The sequence below is a fragment of the Ptychodera flava genome, chromosome 5 (assembly GCF_041260155.1).
Source record: "Ptychodera flava strain L36383 chromosome 5, AS_Pfla_20210202, whole genome shotgun sequence".
NCBI classification, from domain to species: Eukaryota; Metazoa; Hemichordata; class Enteropneusta; family Ptychoderidae; genus Ptychodera; species Ptychodera flava.
The window spans coordinates 10425446-10447753 of NC_091932.1; the positions used below are offsets into that span (position 1 = coordinate 10425446).

The following is a 22308-nucleotide window of genomic DNA, read 5'->3' on the forward strand; positions in this document are numbered from 1 at the left end:
ATGATATTTGTCCTTTGCTTTCCTTTCGAGTGTTGTGTTCAGTTCAGTTAATCAATCTGTTGAGAGGAATGGCTGATAACCTGCCTCTTGTAAATATTTCTGATGCCTCCCTAACCACTCTCATACGTGTACTGTCCTCTGCCCTACGCATATATTGATTTTAAATTTCTCCCATTCTCTGAAAATCAGTTGCTGAAGATCAACAGCAAATATTTTGTGAAGCCGCTTGTTTGCTGCAAACTGAGCGAGTCAAACTTGATATATGTGGCCCAAAAATTGAAGTAGACAAACCACTTCTAAAACAGAATGCACCTCAGAACAAAATTTTAAACTTATGTTGGTACTTTACTCAAGGAAACTTCAAACCATTCTCTCTCATAACCAGAATGAAAATTAGAGTCCATGTTGCAAATTTGGATGTAGAGAAACGGATTGCCTAAAATTCACAGATATTTGAAATTCAGGATTCAGGCCATTCACTATGTCAACCCTGTGGGGTAAAATGAATTTCTTGATTTGCACAAACACAAAAAAAGTTCGTTTCTTCCACAGGCTTCAAATGAACCAATACAGGCAGCTAACCAGATGAATAAGAGTTTCAGAGTCTGAAATGTCTCCATGGTGCATTCTATCTTAACCCGGTCATACCATATTTTCTTTTATAACAATGAGAATATACCAACAGTAAAAAAGTTAAGTTAGTAACATGAATCAAATTCAAAATTGTAACATTCATTCAAACTCCGTGGATTTATTTCTCCTATAGATTTTGGTGGACAGGCAGAATGAAGAAGCTGACTTGTTAGGAGAGCCCTCTTTTGACAAGAAAAGGAAAGCTGAAGGGCCAGGGGAGCCCTCTGCGGACAAGAAAAAGAAAATGGACTCTCCTCTGACATCACATGATGCTGAAGAAGGACAGCACTCTGATGATAGTCAATTCAAACTGAAAATCACGGTTAGTGTTGTTTGTACCCTTCAGAGGCTGTGAATTCCTTTGGTGTGAAAAAACAGTGGGTCCAATTCACACAATAGTAATGTTATTGTCTTAGGGTATCTTTTGTAATGAATCGATTTAACCCTTTGAGTGCCAAAGTCAATTTTTGTCTATTGCATAATGTATAACCCAGACAACTTTGTTTTTTCAGATCCAGACAATTTTTTCATTTTTTTTCCAAAATTTTGTTCAAATGTTGTAGTTAATGAAGAGTAATGCCAGTTTGGTCCAAAATTATCCAAAAAAGTACAGAAAAATTTATAAAAATAGGTGAAATGTTGCACTATAGAATTTTGGTGGGGAAAATTACAGCTCTCAAAGGGTTAACATGTAGATACCAACCTATTGGGATAATATTGAGTTGTAGCATGGCCTGGCATGAAGCCAGTGTCGTTCAGTCCTGAAACGAGTCGAGGAAATTAGATCAATACTTAGGATCTTACAAATTTAATGTGTTAAGAAATATTTCACATCATTTCAGCTTCATAATGTAAATGCTACCATGGTTGCTCAGAGACAGTCTAACAGTTATTCCATTATAAATGCTGCACTTATAATCAATTCTCGAAGTCCTCTGTGATAAAATGAACTCTATGAACAAATCATGATTAAAAGTAATATGTCAAAAAAGCTTTCTCTTTTCATTTTGATAATCTGTCGTTATCACTGTTTACCATCCAGAGATGTAAAATCCCTGAGTTTGTTTGTAGAGTTACTCTATGCTGTGATTTAGAACTCTTAAAACAACAGTGAAGATTAATGCGACAGGTGGATTACTTTGAAAACGTCACTCAACCCCATTTACAGCATGAAACTCTTGAAAGCAATTGATGCGTGAGAAACTAAACATTATTTATGGAACAGCCGGCCTTACTGGCTCTTGAGAAGCTAGACTACAGAATTATGTTGAAATGGGAACAGGAAGGAACAAGCATTTGAGTCTAGTTTAAACACTCTCACTTTCAGACATCAATCTCTTGTCCTCTGACAGTTTCATTCCTATGACACTGGGAACAGAGCACGTGGAAGGAAGTCGTGATTTGCCATACGTTGTATGTGCTCTTAATCAGTGGTCATGAATTTTCTCATCGTGTGGAAAGTTTTAACAACTGAAATGAGGCTATTGAAGGAATAGTCCTTGAAATGAGGACTGTTAAAACTGTCTGACTTAGTATGAAATCAATATGAAATGTTATTATATACCCATGCCCATATTACTTCATCCTAGTGACGTTCACCGTAAAATATCAGCCGTGATATTTTTACAGTAAACGTGGAGATATGCATGATAAACGTCATGTTTTGGATTTCTCCCAAAGTACATTAGCAGTTTGTTTGTAAACAACGTAAACAAATAAAATGGCTGCCGCTCTCGGCCTGCGAAGCAATGTTGCCGACGTGAAAAATTGAAGGGCTTCGAGGAACACAGGTATTTCTGGTTGCCAAATACGGAATTAACATTTTGAGTCTTGTAATGATTTCCCATGGTTTTCCTGTTAAAGTTCTCGTATTTTTTTTGCCAAGCTTTAGCAAACATTCTGCCGTTCGCACGGCACCAGTACTGTGCAGGTAGTGAGCGCGTGGCATGACTGCAATGTCGCACCCGCGACGACTGTTGACATGGTAACTCTCAGGGTAAACAAACAAAATGGCAGCCCCTCTTCATGCTGTACGACGATCGAGCGCAATTGAAATCAGGATAAATTTAAAGCTGAGGACAGTTTTTGATCGGTTACAATTGTAATAGCATATTGCACCTTTAAATTTTCCTCCTGTAGAATGATTTTTGAATCCCGGTGTCTTTCTTCTTGGGTTAATTGAGATAACGAGGAATTTCAGCGATATCGTGCGTGATGTTGACTTTGTCGTATACTTTATGAATGAAGCCTGTTCACATAAATATCCGATATTTATGGGCAAGGCATAATAAAGTAAAGCGTCAAAATTTGAGGTTTTTTGTACTATTAGTAAAATTATGGCATGGGTATATGATAAATTGGTTATTACCCAATAACGCCTGTTCCTTGTGTCGTATCAGCATTCGTGTCATTTGTGCTGTGTCAGACACTCGACTCTGTCTAGTGTCTGACGCAACACAAATGACACTCATGCTGATACGACACAGGAACAGGCAATATTGGGTATTATATCATACCAGTATATTGATGGTGCAAATACAGCAATCTGATTGGTCGAGACGCGAAAAGAACCATGGTATATTGGCGATAGTTCACAGCTGGCATGTGCCTGAGCTCTCAGCTTGAGGAAAATTCCTTTTATGACATTCCACGCCAGAATTTCAATATACTGTTATGATATGATAGCAATAAATCACACCCAGCGACGGTATACCACTCGATTTCGACCATTTCACTTCATATGCACTCTCTATCGCTCGTGTATATATTTCGTGAACTGGTCAAAATCTCTAAACACATACAAACACAAACATTTTGGGTACCACCCATCATTGGTGAGTAAAGGAAAGTGACAGAAAATGAAGAAGGGATTGGCTACATTGTAACAAATGACAAAAAAAGCAACCAATCAGGAGACAGACAGGGCAAAGGCAGTGTCAATGTGCCAACATATGATAAGGGCATGTTCTCTGATTGACATACTGATCCCATAGTGTGAGTTAATCAATAGATAATCCATATGACCCTTCATCCGCGTTTTCCTTTGCTCCATCAGTTGGGACGAAATAGCCAAGATGATGAGGGAGAAGACAAGAAGAAAGAAGACACTGAAGATGCAGAGGTTGCCATGGCAAGCAGTAAAGGTGACAAAATGGATGTCAGTGAGAGTTTCGATACCTCATTGGAGGAAAGACCAAGCACACCAGGAACAAATATCAAAGATAGCGATCTCTCTAGACCAGGTAAACATGCAGACACTGACCTTTGACCTCTGACCTCGATAGCAGACAAACCGAAAAGACAAATTCACCTTGTATACTTGACATAACACCATGTACTGTAAACACTAATACCATATATTTGACATACTAACAAACTCAAATATCCATCTCAGAGACAGTGCATTATGTCAGCTCAATTACTCCTTTCACTCTCAGCATTGATACAATACCAGAATAGAAATGAAAGCATCAGTTGGTAAATGGTTATCTTGGCTATGAATTTGAATTCTTGTAGAATTTCTATACCAACAAAGTTGAGCATCCATCTATGTTTAGTAAGTCCACACAAAATGGCAGAAATTTGGGCAAGTGAAAGCTTGACCTTTATGTTTCATCAATATTTATTTTGTCAGTTGACTTGATATTTTATTCAGCAAATTTCCCAATCCAGACAAAAGCACCAAAATGAGTTATGTAAGACAATGTGTAAAATGTATAAATGTGGTAAATTCTATCAAGTTTTCTCAGTGTTGTATCTTCTCATGGGGTACTGTATTGGCATAGACCAGTAGATGGTGTTCACATGTAATGATAACTGAAAAACTCACATAATGTATTTATTTGTGTTGGCTTTCCTCGGAAAAATATTTCTTTGTCTGGAGTTTGCCTCCTGAGGGCAGCCAATTGGAGTCAGTGTGATATACAATGAAATGAAATACAATGTGACAGGATGACACATGTAAATGTATGATACATTTGGTAACATGACATGGTTCACTCATTCCCTAAAAGATAGTTGCTGTGAAAATGATTAGAGTAGAAAGAGAGCCCACTGTGATGGAAGACTATATCTTTCTGTCATATGTACATGTAGGTCTATTTTGCATAATGAAGTTACTAAAAAAAAAAATCAAGGAATGGTTTATTATAGTTCACTGGTACACTTCTGCAGTGAAATGTCCTTTTTTGTGAGAATCTCCAAACTACTTAGCAGATGGCTGAGTCATGTGATGCATTGGTAAATATACCAAACTCAAGTGTGTCCCATGTGTTCTTTCATTGCCTAGCAACACCCACTGTTGAAGTAGGATTAAGCTCTCGCAGCACGACGCCTTCTCCAACACCACTCCAGTCTAAATTATCGTCTCTTGGAGAGCCCAGCAAGACAGCCAGTCCCTATCATAGACCAGGCCTGGATAGCAAGTCTCTGTCAAGTGGTCACTACAGCAGACCAGGCCTTGATGGAAAGTCAAGATCATCTAGCCCTTATCACAGGGCAGGGTTTGAGAGTAAGCCTCAGACATTGGAGACGAAGGCCAGGGACAGTGGCAGCCATCATCACAAACCAAGCAGCCAGCATTCATCCCACTTTAAACACAGAGATAGCCCTTCAGGTTCGTCTTCTTCATCGATCCCACGAAAGGACAAGAAAGACACTCATCCACACAAAAGGACGGAGACAGACGACAGTAAACTGCATAAAATCAAGAAAAAGAAAAAGAAAAACAAACACAAGCACAAACACAAACATGGTAAACATGAGAAGCATGACCGACCAAGCAGCGGAGGGTCAAGTCGACCAAGTAGCAGTGGAGGGTCAAGTCGGCCACATGGTAGTAGTGGAGGGTCAAGCAAACATGGTAGTGGGGGAGGGGGTTTCAGTAGGCCAAGCAGTGGCAGTGGAGGGTCAAACAGGCCAAGCAGTAGTGGGGGTTCTAGTCGGCCTGGTAGTGGTGGACCAAGTGGTTTTCAAATGTCATTTCTGAGTGGGCTTAGTGGGTCTTACCATGGACCTAAATAGGTTATGGTGCACTCTATGAGAATTTTTTGAAGATGAATATCAAAAGTGTATATTTTAAATATTTTGCCTGTCCGGTCTAATTTTCTTGTCAAAGTTTGTGACCATGAACATTATCATAGTTTTAGAAGAGAATTGTGATGTTTCATGCCACAGAGGAAGAAACTTATGCTACCCTCAGTGACTATTTTCTTTGTAACATCCATACATATGGTAGCTTTTTCAGTGTCCAGAAATGAGCAAAATGACAAGAATCCACTACTGTATTGCGTTTATTACTTTTAGTTTTATAATTAATCGTTTGATAATCCTTCAGAGATTCAATTTCTGATCAAACAACAGTGCTTTGATGTGATCGTTTCAACATTACGACATGAAACAGTGCAGTAAATACATGCGCTCAGAGTATACAAGTCTCAGAAACGAAGCCTTCCTTTGTCGTACTAATGAAGATTCTGGTATCAACACAGTTACAAATGTTGAGTCGATTTCACTGTCACTTAAGGCAAATTTGTACTATAACAGTGGTAGCGCCTGCCCAAATGAGTAAGATACCTTACCAACTTGGGCTTTTTGCCACTCTGGAAAGTTGACCATGTTGTTGAGAGAATATTCATCAAATCTTGAATACTGTTCTACATTGCCATTGAAATTTTGATCAGAAGTTAACAGTTGATTTAAAACATCTATCACAGTGAGAAAATAAAGTACAGTAGCGATAAGGACTATTGTTTATCTTATGATGAAAGTTGTCAGTTTTTATCCAATAAAATCCTTGAAATATTTTCACAAAAGTGATATTCTGTATGTCTGTATTCCTTTTGAAATCTAGAACGACTTGTAACTGTATGAAATGAGAGTTGGTTTCTTTGACTAACCTACTATGACAAAACAGGGCAAGATGACATACTTTTTATAAATATCACCAGAAAGTCTGATCATTGCTAACTTTGGAAGCAAATTACTCATGAAATCTGGCCTGAACAGTAAATTACCATAGTATGATATTTTTTTGTCTTCCTAAAGGATAAATTGACACAAATCAGAACAAACTATTTCAAACTGAATGAATTTTAGTCGACACACATTCTTGCATTCAAAGTTAATTGTACAGCAGGGAGCTTCATGATGCCAGGTCAACATCTACTGGTTTGAAATACCTGTACGTTATCTGATGCTGATTGGATGACCTGATTAGTTTGAAATTTCTTGCAATGAGTGCAGCTCCTCAGTACTTGTGTCAGAGTTCTTCTGAAATTTGTGTTCATGGCGCTATAAATGAGAACATTCCAGAAGCTGTTCGACACGGCAAGCCACACCGCCAAGAACACCAGCCACTCTGGCAGGTCATCGGCGTCCGTCAGAGATTTGTAGATGAGTCCAACAGCGTAGGGAAACCAAGCAATGATGAAACAACCGCCCACCACAAACATCATCTTGGTTGACTTGTAACTGTTTGTCAGTGAAATCTGTCTGTTATCGTGAAAACCGTTGCTGCTTACACTGCTATCTCTGATCTGCCGAACATGGCGGCGTGAAATTTGTAAGATTCTGCAATACATTGTCATGATGCACAGGGCAGGCACGAAGATGAAGATCACCGTGATCGCTATGGTAACAACATCCTGGTCAGTTGCTCCGTAATTCGGCAAACAGGCCATAATTTTGTCGCTGAAGACAATAAAATCGTCTGGCATGGCGAGCACAATAGCCCAGACAATGATTTCCACGGCAACCCATTTCAGAATAATTACAGCTACGACTCTGCGTTCTGTGACCATTAACGGATAGTGCAAAGGACAGACTATGGCCACAAAGCGTTCTGTTCCTACGAGTAGGACAGACAAAATTGAAACGGAGGTGAAAATTTGATTGTGTGCCCCCGTTATGAGACACCACACATCCCCGTAAAACCAAGTACGGCTGAATGAAACACTCAGCGGGAATATTGTCAAAATCCCCACAGCGAGGTCGGAAACTGCCAGCGACATCATGAAATGTTTAGTGGTCGGTGGAACTGAGGCAAGCCGGCGGATAACTACGATGTTCACGGTATTTCCCAAAATTATGAAAATTGTATTGATAAATATTATGGTTGTCTGAATCGCCGGCCAAGCTTGGTTGGAGACGTTCATTGATGACAGTTGGATGTCCATGTCGATATATATATTGAGAAACGTATTGCTTCCAGCACAGGTGTTTGGACAATTCTCTTCAGCACTTTGCTAGCAACTCTTCCTTCAAAACGATACATTCAAATGAAATTATCCGTATTCCATCCCATAGTTCAAGAGCTGAATCGATAAATTATATCAACCAACTATTCTTCCGTGCATTGGCTATAGAATATTATTTATCCACAGAAACGAACCTTCCATATACGAAACTACTTCCAACGATTATCATTCACTGAGGATCTGAAGGTGAATCTCCGACGATTCGACGCAGAAACGAGATTCCGATTTCCCTGTGGTCTAATTCCAACGCATCGCACGATGCCAAAATTTCCGACACTGTTAATAATCCAAAGGTAAACCACCGTTTGGAGGTGGTCCTATTTTTGCCAAATAAGAAATTAAGTAAACCAGCTTTGTGAAAATATTTGCGGAAGAAACAGATGTTACGCGATCGATTTGGTTATCCTTGTATTACGCAATCAGCGGGGAAATTGGGGCAAAACTGGATAATTCAAAAAAGACCATGTGCATCTCGATAGTTTAAATCACCAACAAGGAAGAAATATGATATGATCAAGAGTAGAAAGTATGGTTTGTAAGGTAAATATAATGTATTTTAAAATGACTTTTGTCAATTTTAACGATGAGACGTCGACGTAATAATGACCATTGTCTTTGTTACATTGATTTAACAAACTTGGGTCTATATGAATTTACAGTCTTTCATTTCCTTCAGTAAACATTCACCTTTCATACCACCTAACAAATGTCACAATTAAATCGTTGCTTTCATATTTTACTCTGCTTTTCAGGGGACGTATGAGAATCGCGTACAAAATGATGGTTGAGTTTCATTGAAAAATGCCAAGATTTTGATGGCGGTCAAGGGTACAAAAATAAATCATTTATCCATCTATCTCAGGTGAAATGAAGTCTTCGTCATTTTCATATCGTTTGAAGAGTTAATTTCCTGTTCGAATTTCAAGTTTGACGGATTATGTTCATTTCAAGATCATGGTCGGAAGTGGACTTGACACCGGTACCGTACAAGGTTGAGAGGCGGAAACATTTGCTAAGCATTCACTCTGTGTTCGTCACGTACTCTCTTCTGTTAATCACACATGATAGATGTAGAAGCCACGATAGATTTACAATGGGGCACTACAAGACCTCTAGTTCTCGATCGGTCTTTCATCTGTGAGCGTGAAATGTTCAGGGGAGTTATCACCAGATTTGCGCAATATTCAGTTAGTTCCCTAGTTGAAAAAACTTCGCTCTTTTTTGAAAAATGAAGTGACCCAATACGCCTTCTCTGACAAAGTACAACATATGAAACATGTCTTGTGAATGTTACAAAAATGATGTTGCCCGCTGTCTTTTCTTTACTGGCAACTTCTCTCCAAGTCAGAGAATTAGCTCGACGAGAGGTACCAACTGGATGCTTTAGCTACCACACAGGGACGTCGTAAGATTGAAGTGGATGAAGTGTATTGATAAGCTGTCAGGTGGGACCAACCAAAAGTCTGCCGAGGCCAGGGGACGCCTAGACTTATAAAAGCCTAAGCCTCCCCTATTAAGTCTAAAGTCTAGAGTCCAAAAGCCTCCAAAAGTTTCCAAAAGCCTTAGAAAGTCCCCGAAAGTATCGGAAAGTGTGCGAAAGTTTACATGAAAACTTCACATTAAATAGACAAATTTTAAAGGCGTACCTGAATATGTAAAATACATCACAGCATCACAGGAAGTATACGTACTGAAAAGTATGAAAAGTACAATTATTGGATAAGAAATGAAAATCCAAATACTTGATTGGGAGAATGTTTTAAAGATATACATAATTATTCTGCTGGCTCGGCATAGCAACCGACGCTTTTTAGTATTTATGATATTCTTGTGATCAAATGCCGACTTCTAAAATAGTAGTCACTAAAATTACATGGACAAGATTTGTGGAGCCAGAATTTGATAATATATGTATGAGCTATTGTTTCATTTTAAATTTAATCATGTGTTGACTAAACTGACGTAACCATATCATTGTCACAACTTATGTTTTAACATAAGTGTCCATTTGAGTACCAGTATCAATGTCAATGTCAGTAAACATCTTCTATCCTCACTCAATAAAAAGTAAAGTTGTTGGTTGCTTTCCAGTTTCCCTTAATTGACCGACTGGTAGCTGCATTGTATGTTAATCAACACATTGACAATGATACTCGGGTCAATAAAAGAAACATCGGTAATGATACTGGAGTTAATCTAAGAAAGAGCTTCCACGTTTGACCGACTGCAATTGTTAGTATTCCCACCCTCCTAGTTGAATGTTCGTCATGGAATTAACAGAATTATACAATTATAAGACTTTCACCTGAAAATTATAGTCGTAACAATGGCAACACTTAAAAGAGTAAAGATTATCGCCATGGCATCTTTGAAGGACAGAACATGCAGAGATCACACTCGGTATTGAGAATAAAGAAGATTAATTTATCCAAATAGAAATAATTAGAAATCTGTAGTGTAAATATGAATTCAATCACTACTTTTGTGAGACATGGTAAGTGTTCTGCTTGAAGTGTGGAAAACACTTGTAAAATACGTCAGAAGATCTAATAACAAATGTCAAAAGGGATGGAACATGTATCATTTACAACAGTCGGTGATCGTCTATGATCTTTCTTCAAATTAAGGAACACTTGATGATGATGACTGTGATGATGATGATCATCATCATGATCATGTGATGACGATCATGATCATTATCATAAGGACGACGACGACGACGACGACGACAATTGTGAAGGGGGATAAGCAAGATTGAAGAAAAAAGAAAAGAGCATAAGTGTGACAATGATTGAAAATCACATCAAGAGTAAACATCCCTAAATTGAACAAGTTGATCTCTTTCAAAGGACTGAGTCCCTAGATAGGTGGACAAGATAGTGCTTCCTTCATAGGAAAGGACCTACTTTATTGCATATATGCGGAATTGGATAAGAAATTGTCCTATTATCTGTCACTTGGAATCTCTTTTTTAATAAAAACGTTACGTTGTTCCAACCTTTACTAGCTTTGTGTATAAAACCGATTTTCTTTGTAAGCTCTAATTTTCTACCTTTCTATGATGAAGACATGTTTACTAGCTCGCTAGGACGATCACTTCGCTATTACCCACTATCAATATGGATGAATTTACTGAACTTAATTCCTTCGATCGGACAGTAAGCCTGATAAGTCCCCAGACTTCGCGCATGCAGTTCTGCGGTACACGAGCAATAGAAGAGTTTGATTTAAATAATAGTTACATAAGAAATAGGAGGGGCTAATAGCATAGATCGCAAATGACGTCATGTTTTCTCACATTAATAAATATTCGTCCACATTTCCCGCATAAACGACGACAATAAAACCTGCTAGTGTTACAATGGCAACTAAAGTTACACTTATTCGTAAGAATTGATGGCTCAGACTACAAGATGCAACAACAGCCGCGCATGCAACGACAAAATTTGTCCAAATTTCAGGCATATTTGTCCGAAAGTCGCGGGCGTGCAGCTATATTTAGTAACAAACCTGAAATCGCGATCAACGATATTGAAGATTCACCAGTGAGATCCCCCTCTTTAAGCTAAAGCACAGCGAATAAAGGAAATTTATTGGTGCGTTACAGATACACGTGCTCAGTACGATGGTTATTTGTCATTTGCCAAACGTCTGATCATATTTATGGCGTCCTTAATGTGACTTGCGGTCTTGTCTTATAATCGAAATGCTGAGGGGCTGCACACGCCGTTTGAAATTTAAAAAGCAGAATTGAGCAAGCGCCCGTACATCGTGAAAAGCCCCTCAACCACCTGTTGATGTTCCGTTGGTAGGACTTGGTGTGTTACAATGAACACATTGGGCTGGGGCTTCCTTATAATTCTCTTCCTGTTAACGCACGTTCTCCCGGGTGATAAACGGGCGCTACTCTCGACAGCTCGATCAAATTACAGATTTTTTCAGGCAAATCAAGTGTCAAGAGTTCCCGGCCAAAATACTCATTTAAAAACTCTACATTTTTTACAAAATAATGGTAAAATTTACGGTATACATCATGTGTACACCTATCGTGTCTCAGTGTCCCCATACGCATCGTAACGATAGATTTTAAGAAGTTTGTGGGGTTAGTCTTCACAACGGTTGTGGAGCCATAATGCTGGACTCGAATCGGATACATTATCAGTAATAATCAGATGACGTCACAAAATTCAGTGGTACTGACAATGTCATTCGCTTACCAAATGAAATATTTGGCCGCACTTGAATATTTGTCGTCACTAAGCTTTTCGGACTTTCAAGTTCCTTGGCTGTGGAAATGCAGAATAACGGGGGTTTTTTATCCATGGCTCGTTGCTCGTATCGCTCTGACCACCCGCCATCGCTTCAAAGTTGCAGACGACATTTCCAGTTGGTCACGTGATCGGACAATTTCTACACGAATAACGCTGTTCACGGTTACAGGTTTGTTACTGAATATAGTTGTATGCGCGCGACATCGGACACGCAGCTTGAAATGCGGACAAATTTTTATTTCCCCTCCTTCAATACGTAAAGAATTTGGAATTCTTTCCGTGAATACATTTACCGAATACGACGAATGTATTGCTGTGCGTACATGAAAAAATATCAAAATAATAACATACAAAGAGTAGCATGCACATGCGGCGTATCATGAAACACTTTTGGTCTTAGTTGTTTGCAGCTTATGTAAGAATGGATCCAGGACACTTTGATGTAAATATTATTTTAAAAATACGTTTATTTTACATTTATATTTCAGCAAACTAAAGTAATTCAATTCATTATATTTCCATAATTTATAATAAAAGTGCAATTTACACTTACATTTTACATAGTAGTACTTTTATTTCTTCCTTGTAAGAACACGTCTGTAAGTCACGGAAGTTGCTTTTGCTTTTATGAGTTCCGATTCTTGGGTTTAAAGAAACAAGCTCAAAGAACACATGATACACAAATTGATTTTGAGCAACAAGTTTTTAGAAGTGTGGATAAGAGGATTACATTTGTGGCTGGTAGTGCTGGGAAAAAGAGAACTTTATATACATGGGATTCACTAGTGATCTGGGATTGTTTCATAATATCCCTTCGTCGGACAATTTCTTGATAACATGTAACTTGGCTATTAATAATATTAAAGTTTGATGTCTCTGCAATATCTGTAGCCTTTTGACTGGCATACGCGATATGCGGCTTGTGTATTTGCCCTGCATGTGTAAGCCGCCAGGCGGCCGGCTGCGAAACTTCTCATACTGACCACGGACAACAATAATTGCAGCTACATTTCAATACATGTCGAGCATAAATAACAGATTTCCATGACACAGACAACTATACACCTGACGAAGTTACGATAAACAATATTTTACCTTTCTTCGCCACACAGGTGTCCTATTGTTGCTTACCTGTCCGTCGTTACAGGGATACGCATTTGCCCTCGTCATAAGAACATATCCAACGTAAATAATATTGGCAACTTTTAGATTAATGAAATTGTTGTTAAAGTAAACAATTATCTTACTCGCAAGTTGTCCCAACGTTATACTTTTCGTATAGCTAGTACGATTGTCAGCCATTGGTAAATGTTCTTCTCCCTCTGGGATGTACTACAACTGTCATTCAACTCTTGTTGTGTCAGTGTCAGTATTTTCTCTCACACTTGACCTATTTCTCATCTCAATTCTTTCCTTGCCGACTTCGCTCTCAACGTCGTAAACGGATGGTGAAACACGAGACCAATTGTTATTGGCACTGCTGCATCGGATGCAGGCGATGACTGTCTGTTTTGCCATGGCCCGGAAAGCCCCATTCATGACGCTGTAGATAAGCACGTTTAAAATGCTGCTTGAAGCGCCGAGCCATACCATACTGAAAACTGTCCATGGAGTTGCGCCTCCATGGAACACCCTCATAGAGTTTATGGTGGTTATCACTGCGTACGGATACCAAGTCACTTGAAAACCTCCACACACCACCAGAAACATTCTGGCAGCTTTCATATTTCGCCAGTCTGACGTCATGAGTCTAGTTGTGCTATTTCGATTCGTTCCGTCGTCGCTGTTCGACAACTGACGGCTGATTTGACGGGAGTGCACCCATGAAATCCGCATAATTCGTACATATATAACAATGATGACAATCGACGGAATGAAGACCAAAACAGTCATCGACACGGTCGTTATCACTTCAAAGTCGATACTGCCGTACCTTGGGTAGCATATGTAGGCATGCTTAAGGTAGCCGTAAAACTGTTCGTGCGCTGCACCGAGAATGACGGAGTGAAGTTCAAGAACAATCCATTTGATGATGATGAGGGTGATTACACGACGATGGGTGAACCATCGAAGATACCTGAAAGGCATGGTGATGGCCAGAAATCTTTCCACGCTGATGAGAAGCAGAGACGCTATCGATGCCGACAAGAACACATGGAGCTGGATGCCGCAGAATACGCACCAGCCGTTGCCATAGACCCAGTTTGTCGTGATGGCAACGGGGATGGAGAAAACACCGAAGATGCCGACTCCGAGATCGGAAAAGGCCAGCGATATCATGAAGCAACGGGTCGTCACAGGAATCTTGTTTGTTCGTGATAAAACAATGATGTTGATGATGTTGCCGAATATGGCAAGAGTGCATACGGTGCAGATAATTGTCGTTTGGATAAATCGGTCAATGTGAACGGGATCCATATCAACCACGTCGAGATATATGATATCCTCCAGGTCCTTTTTCAATAATCGCAATAAGATAAATGAATGTAAATTACAAGATATATCAATTTCTCTTGAACGGCTCAATGTGTTTTACAGCTCGAAATAACTTGTTTTACAATGTTTTGGTCCATGGAATCGCAGGCGGGATCTGCATCACACGTGGTGGTTAACGTTGTTCATTGCATCTGAGTCCCGGTGTACAAACTCTCTGGTCTATCGTCGGTTTGATTTCGAGAAAATCTTTCAAGCGGAATCCAATATGTTAAGTAGCACTTTGTGCCTTGGTTGGTACATATACATTTGGAAAGTGAACAGATGCGGCTTTTCAGATTTGGCAAGGTCAACCTGGTCATAGACTTTTTACGCATGCCCTTTTAAATTTAGGCGTGCACGAGGGGAGGCTATTGTAAACAGCTACGACCTGACTGAATTAAACGTCTCGATGAAGTTTCGTTGAATACACAATCTCTTTACAAGGACGGGTAGGGCGGAGCGGGAATGGTAAAGTGTTACCCTTCGGATTGAAAGCACTTGACTATTAATTATTGCAGCATGGGTTAGTTCACAACAACCTGCCCGAGTTTCCCGAATGATTTTCCACAACATGTGAAAAAGCGCATCGTGATATATGTGATAACAGTGGCAAAAATCACTGCAACAAATCACCATGACTATATATCAAGAGGTACTTGCACTGTGAGGCTTTAAGTATTATTAATGGCTTGTTACTTCGGCATATTTGCTTTCGAAAGTGAGTAGCAGCTAAAAGGCACCTGTCAGCCTACAGTGATTCACATCATAGCTCCCTATAGGTCGACGAGTAAAATACCCTATCTTTCATTATGCTAAGAATTTAGGTATATTTACCTGTCACCTGTAAACATCTCGCGAAGTATACTATAAAAAATCACCAAAAGAGGCACAGATCATGATGATTATCTGATATTTGTTGATGTTATGTTCAATTCTGGTTGTGAGTTCTCCATTGCAGAATTATGACGTTTTTCACTGAACAAAACATGTCTATGTGGTTGTGTCATCACTGGATTCATTTTGAGAATGATGTAATTTTTTGATGGAAATTTGTTGTTTACCTTATAAATTACAGCATACCAATAAATGCCAAAACGATATTTTTGTGGAAATTTGCAGGGACAGTAATTTCACATAAAATTAACATCTTCACAAATTAACTGAGTGCAGAAGTGGAATCATGACGAAGAAGGAGTGACGGCCTCTGTGAACTGATGTTTGTACTCAGAAATCGATCTAAAAAGCCATTTCCAACAGGCATTGTTCCAAAGCCATACCAGAAACAATATCATTGTTTTGCAATATAACTGAGGAAGGCTATTTTTAGCTGACGTGTTCACACGTGAGCTAATGTCATAGCGATGTCTGTCTGTCCGTGTGTGTGTGCCTGTCTGTCTGTCTGTCTGTCTGTCTGTCTGTTTACACGATAACTTAAAAACGCCCGAACAGATTCAAGTCAGATTTGGTAAACAGGTACCATATGCTACTTGCAAGAACTGATTAGATTTTGGTTAGTGTTGCTTGCATATTGATGAAGTTTATATGACATATCAATTTTTTATATAATGGTTTCCCTATGGAGACGGTAATGGCAGTGTCGACATATATCAAGAAATACTGCACAAAATTTCATGAAACTTTTCACAGATGACAATCTTAGAACATTATGGATGATACTGTGAGTGTCATGTCAATTATCTGCTCATTTGCATATTTAATGAACTTTTGCAATTAATGACATATCTTTGAAATTCCAGTACCAAATTGGATGATACATACAACAAATATTGATCTGATATAATACTAATTGTACTTAGAAGCACTGGGGAATGTCAAGTTAATAAAGAGCTCATTTGCATATTCTATGAAGTTTTGTAATTAGTCATATAACTCCGAAATAAATGCACCAAATTTTATGAAATCTGCTGCAGATACTGATCCGACAGATATCTGACTGTGTAGTAGTGTGAAGTTAACTAAGGGTCCATTTACATAGTTGATGACCTTTGTAATTAGGTATGTAACTCTAAAATTACGGCACCAAATTTGGTAAAACCTGTCACAGATATTGCTGTAACAAATATCTAATTGTGCTATGAAACATTGAGCAGTGTCAAGTAAATTAAGGGTTCATTTGCATATTTAGTGAACTTTATAATTAGTTATATTACTCTGACATTGCAGTATTAAATTTGATGAAACGTGCTGCAGATGTTGATCTGATAGATATATAATTGTCCCATGAAGCATTGAGCAGTGTCAAGTTAATGAACAGCTCATTTGCATATTAAATAAATTTTTGTACCGGTGATATAGAGTAATCGTGTACGGTCTTTCTGTCTGTCTGTCTGTCTGTCTGTCTGTCTGTGTTAATTTTATACTCGCATGTGTACACTTTTTTGAAAGTCGTTTCGATTCCATGGGTTAAAACCCCTGCCTTGGCAAAAAATTGGAGACAATTACTATTTTATAGAGCCGATCATGTATAGTGTTAAGAAGAGATCGCTTGCCATCTGGGCACTGGGGTTTTCAGACGTTAGTAGCTATTAAAGTAAAAAGTGCATTAGTAACGTAGGGAAAATCCATTTGACTCGGTAACTTAGCTAGTCTTTCAAATACCCTTCATGGCAATGAAGAAGTATTATGTATCGATAACTATAGCTCACTTAACATTATGCACAAATGCACTGCAAAATTCAATACAGCCTTACTGTACACATGGAGGTAAGCTACCTCCATGCTATACACATGCGCTGCAAAATTCAATACAGCCTAAGTTCAATTTTGCAGCGCATGTGTATAGTATACTATAAAGACTGTATTGAATTTTGCAGTGCATGTGTATAGTTTGGCTGTATTAAATTTACAACCCATACTTTGTTCTTTTCTACAAATACTGTCAACAACAACAATAACAACAACAACAACAACAACTTTACTGAGTCCGAATATATTTTTATTTTTCTTCATTTTTAAATATTTAATCATCATCATCATCACCATCTGATCATCATCATCGGTGCCTGAGGACCCTATGGATAAACATTCACTAGCCGCCTCTGGTTCTTTGCCAGAAAATTCTAAGGAATCCCCATTGTCAGGTATACGAAAATTTTGAACTTCAGAGACTTGGTTACCTTTGTAGACTATGCCAGTCTAAAAGAAGAGCGGAGTCTCACTGAAAGATCACTTCTGCCGACATAAAAGTATCAATTTGCATTTTTGCAGTTGTTCTTTTTTCTCATCTGTTTATATATTTCCCTATTTATGTAATCCACCTATTGATTTATATTTCGATTTATTTGGTTACTTGTATTTTTTGTGTGAATAGTTTTGGCTAATTGCCCAGTTCGAGATTAATACAATAAACTGGGATAGACTCGACTAGTTGTTTGTTAGCACTTTTTCCGTCTCCCCTTTTCCCACTTTCCTCATTGTTCTTGTATCTGTAAAAATCTATAACATTGCCATAATAGGGGAATAATTGTTATATTAAACAAAAAATACACAATGCACTTTGGGTAGCCGTAATTATCGTTGAAATTTTAATCTACGTTAATTTAGTGTTCAATGCGTATACCGACTGTGGAGCCGTAGGTTTATTTTCATAATTTCAAAACAAAAACAGTAAAATAACATAAAGAAATCTCGTCAAATTCATCAAAATTGACTCTAGTAATTGAAATAACCTGACCTATGTTTGATGGCAAGGTATTGGTGTCTTCTACTGTCATTTTTATACAGGAAAGCTGGCTTCATAATTTAGGAGTTGACAGCCTTATTTGTAGGTTATCGCGGGGAATTATGGTGTATAATGTTGAAAAGTCAAATGAACAGAAAAGACTCTAATTGAAATTTAAAAAAAACATGTGTGACTGAATTGAATCGTTTATTTCCTACAAAATTTTCAATTCTTACACCGAATATTTTGAGGTTATAACGTTTATTTGATGGAATAATTTAACCTTCCAGTATTGTCAGGTTTGTAAGACATAAGTAGCTACTAGCATCTAAGTCCTATTTGTTTGTTTGTTTATTTGTTTTCTGCGTGCATTCCTAATAAATATGCGGCTATATGAAAATTTGAGCGGGAACTTGAACAATTTGATCATATAGGCGGGTGACTTGAAAATTTTTGCGAGCATTCAGGGGATCTGAAAAAAGATTTCAATCGCGATTTTTGTAAACGCAGCCTTAGCCGTGTTTGTTGAGTCTTCATGGTACAATCTCAGTTATTTTTAATGTCATCTTTTGACATATACTGTGTAGAAATGGTGATATTGAATAAACACTCGAGGGCTGGAGCGTCAATTAATGATGCAACGTTGGTGGTGATTTTTCGGCTCTGTTCTGTGAATCATGAAACTAAACCGTCACAACCCACTAGTGGCAGCTGAGCATCAACTGTACATCTTATTTGAATATGCACCATGATGATTATTTAAGATACTCGGTCTTAATAACGACTGTGAGGGAATACCAACGAATTAACAGTACTATTTTGGTGATTGGGTTAACAACAACTTTGATAATTAAGTCTTATAATAATTTAACTGAAATGTGTTGATGCTTCCCCATGGAATCGTTCAGCGTAACGCATCAGTCGTGAGTAATTTAAATGTAATACATGTACAAGTAAATACTGCCATTGTATTATCTTGCAACTTAATCTAAGGTTCAGCATTAACTTGGAAACTAGGACTATATAATCACTGTTTCTGGTTTTCAGAAACATATGATACGGGCATGCATAAATCCAAAACAAGTTATCATTATGTCTTGTAACATGCATGAAATTATGGGCGTAAACTCTCCATTGTTCATAGACTACCGATGTTTTCATTCACGATGGAATGCTAACTAATATTTTGATTATGAGGGAACGTTATTTTTCTGCGCAGAGCAGATTTCTTTTTCTTAATGCCTTTGGTCTCATTAATTGACTTTGAGTCTGATCAAAATGATGAACGACCTTCCTCTGTCTTGTGAAAAAGAATGAATCCCTCATTTGATTGCCAGATTTAGCTGACCCCTCCCGGATTTCGCTGTGCAGTACCTCTCATAAAAATTGAGCACCCCGGCGCGTCGTGAGAGCCTGGGGATAATATACCCGAGCGGTTTTGACCGCTAATGTTCTTACTATACGTTGTGGGTTTGAATCTTATCGAGTATTTACTGAACTCCCGTATTGCGCAACTTTTTAGCATTTCGTGTCAAGTGGGCAAGTGGAAACGAATAACTGCGTCGTAACTCGACATCTACAATTATCAGTGTTCTTGCATAATTAAAATGAAATACAGGTGCATTTATTTGTTTCTGTCACCTCTAAGATTAACGAATGTCAGTTATTGGCAAAAATGCGCAGCATTTAAAAAAAACCTGTCTTCGGCACTTCCCAAGGAAACCCGACCTTTACTTCTTGAATTATCTTCGTGATATTATCTCCTGCGGTTCTTCGACGTGAACGTTCTCCGTATTTTAATGAGAAATTTGTGCCTCGGTCACGATCAAAGACAGGTAACCTGCAAATATTTCACTCAAGAGTTCACTGTCGTCAATATATTTAAATTGTGAAAAAATCATGACTTTCTATGGCGTCCAGAACCACTGTACGGTCTATTCTGAACTCGTCATCTGACATTTATGTGTTATTGCTAGTAGAACGATTTGAAAATGTGACAGGGAACAAAATCTTAATAATGTTTTATCATTTCGCAGTCTTTTCATATCTACCACCGGTACCCTGTCTTTGTTTCACTCCAGAGTTAACTGTATTTTGAATTATCAAAATGTTACGTCAGTGGCGTCGAAAACAACTGAATGTGTGTTATACTGAATTCATCATCTGATATTTTGCGGAATATTTCTGGCATACAGATTCGAAAAATGTCAAAGGCAATAAAATATCGAATGTGTGGATTAATTCATCTATATCAAAGGTGAGCGTGTTCACTAGGTAGCTCACGGTCATAAAAATCAATAGTTCGGATTTTCCGAGGTCTACACAGAAAATGGTAGCTATGATTATAAATTGATTTCAGGTACTGTTTTATTAATTTTCAACTTCGAATTCAACCATCAGTCAATTTGTTAGTTATACATAATTGTAATGTTTCTATATTGTCGGTATCAGCAAACATCCTTCTGATGCATTATTTAAAAAAAATGAGTTACTGTCTATGTACATGACGATGTTTTCAACACATTGAAACTCCAAGTGCCATTGTCACGTTTTCAGTATGTTTGCACGGTCTGTAAAACACAGTTTCCAATTCTTCTACCTAAATCATATAGGAATGCATGTGGTACAGCTGGTAATACAGTGCATGTATATGTGTAATGTCCGGATGTTAGTTTTGACAACTGAATTTTAGTCCTGACAAGAATTCACTTGTCAACGTTACAGTGTCACTTGTTCACTTGTCAACGTTACAGTGACTACGGTACAATACGCTGTATTTCAACACATTTTGCGAGAAACAACAAAAACGTGTAATGATGAAAACTAGGCGCAAAAATTACAGCTATAGCCCTTAGCATCTTATAACAAGAACAATTTTGTGATGCTATTACACGAGTCATGCTCAAAGAAGGTATAGGCGACTACGAGTGTTTGTCTCACTCATATGTCAGCTGCTTGCAATTTTGTAAGCTGCAATACAGTGGACCCTCCCTGAGTCGCAGTTTCGGGTAGGTCGCAGTTTCGGCTAAGTCGCGGTTTACGTTATTGCTCCTATTGTTTTCTTTGTATTATTTACAAACTTCACTCTGGCGGCCACAATCAAACGTTCAAGCATTTTCTATTTCATGCGGCTCGTGTGACGTGTAAATAGGATACACAGATATCAAGGGAGTGGTCTGTTTAGTCTGTAAACTCCCTCCATTTTATAGAGGGTAAAATAGGGCCAAATAACGATATGTGTGTGTCCAGCAACCCGAATGACCCTAGAAAAACCCGCCGATTCTAAACTTAAAAAATTAAGTAAATTGTCTACACTTTCCTGTATTATATGGCTCTTATTCGACAACATAAAAACGAGAAATACATAACCCCCGACCACCTCCCCTATTTTGAGAGGCATGTTACAGGAAACACACATACATGTTTTTTATTTCGCCTAAAGGCCTACGTGTTCGCACGAGCCCAGCACCATAGGTCGAGAACTTGGAGCATGCAAAGTTTCCAAGTTAACCAGTTGTACAAAATTGTCCGATAATAATTCTATGTGTATTTTGTGACACTGTCGAGTGATGCTGACATGACTATCATCACGATAATAAACACCTATCGCCTGGTCATGAGGGCTATAGTTCCAGTCTATTACCCCGAGGGGCCGTGTGTTACCAGAAACAAATCGCTATTCCCCAGGCCGTAGGCCGAGGGGTATAGCGATGTGTTTCTGGTAACACACGGCCACGAAGGGTGATAGACGAGCGCTATAGGCCGAATACAGACCAGGCTATAGGTGTTTTATAACACACCACATGCTCATGTTGTATTGTTATATAGTTTTTAACATTTGTGTTTTGATGTTTTGCATCGCAACAATCCATTGTGACAAGTTTACTGGGCGACGTTTCCACAGCGGTTTCAATTGTACGTGGTACCACTTTCTTTCAAAAAATATTCTAAGCATACCAAGCAACATCCTTAGTTGCACTTTAATCTTTTT

At 38.4% G+C, this 22308-nt stretch overlaps 3 protein-coding genes across 3 annotated transcripts in view; 1 reads left to right on the top strand and 2 right to left on the bottom strand.

Annotated features, from left to right (window-relative positions):
* LOC139132977 (transcription initiation factor TFIID subunit 2-like) overlaps positions 1-6446 on the top strand; it is a 32426-nt gene extending 25980 nt beyond the window's left edge. The window contains exons 26-28 of the mRNA XM_070699314.1: positions 767-955; positions 3689-3875; positions 4922-6446. Coding sequence (XP_070555415.1) covers positions 767-955; positions 3689-3875; positions 4922-5655 — 1110 coding nt within the window. The 3' untranslated portion in view covers positions 5656-6446. The remainder of the gene's footprint in view (positions 1-766; positions 956-3688; positions 3876-4921) is intronic.
* A 342-nt stretch (positions 6447-6788) lies between these two features.
* Positions 6789-7433, bottom strand: LOC139132696 (histamine H2 receptor-like). Its single transcript, XM_070698962.1, has one exon. It carries the CDS (start codon positions 7431-7433, stop codon positions 6789-6791), a length of 645 nt encoding a protein of 214 aa, XP_070555063.1.
* Positions 7434-13501: 6068 nt separating this feature from the next.
* On the bottom strand, positions 13502-13996 carry LOC139132697 (5-hydroxytryptamine receptor-like). The gene has a single exon (XM_070698963.1). The coding sequence runs from the start codon at positions 13994-13996 to the stop codon at positions 13502-13504; it is 495 nt and encodes a 164-aa protein (XP_070555064.1).
* Positions 13997-22308: the final 8312 nt, after the last annotated feature.

What these genes read in the sequence shown, in the direction of transcription:
- LOC139132696 (XM_070698962.1), bottom strand. Translation starts at nt 7,433, where the DNA reads ATGGTCACAGAACGCAGAGTCGTAGCTGTAATTATTCTGAAATGGGTT.
- LOC139132697 (XM_070698963.1), bottom strand. Translation starts at nt 13,996, where the DNA reads ATGCGGATTTCATGGGTGCACTCCCGTCAAATCAGCCGTCAGTTGTCG.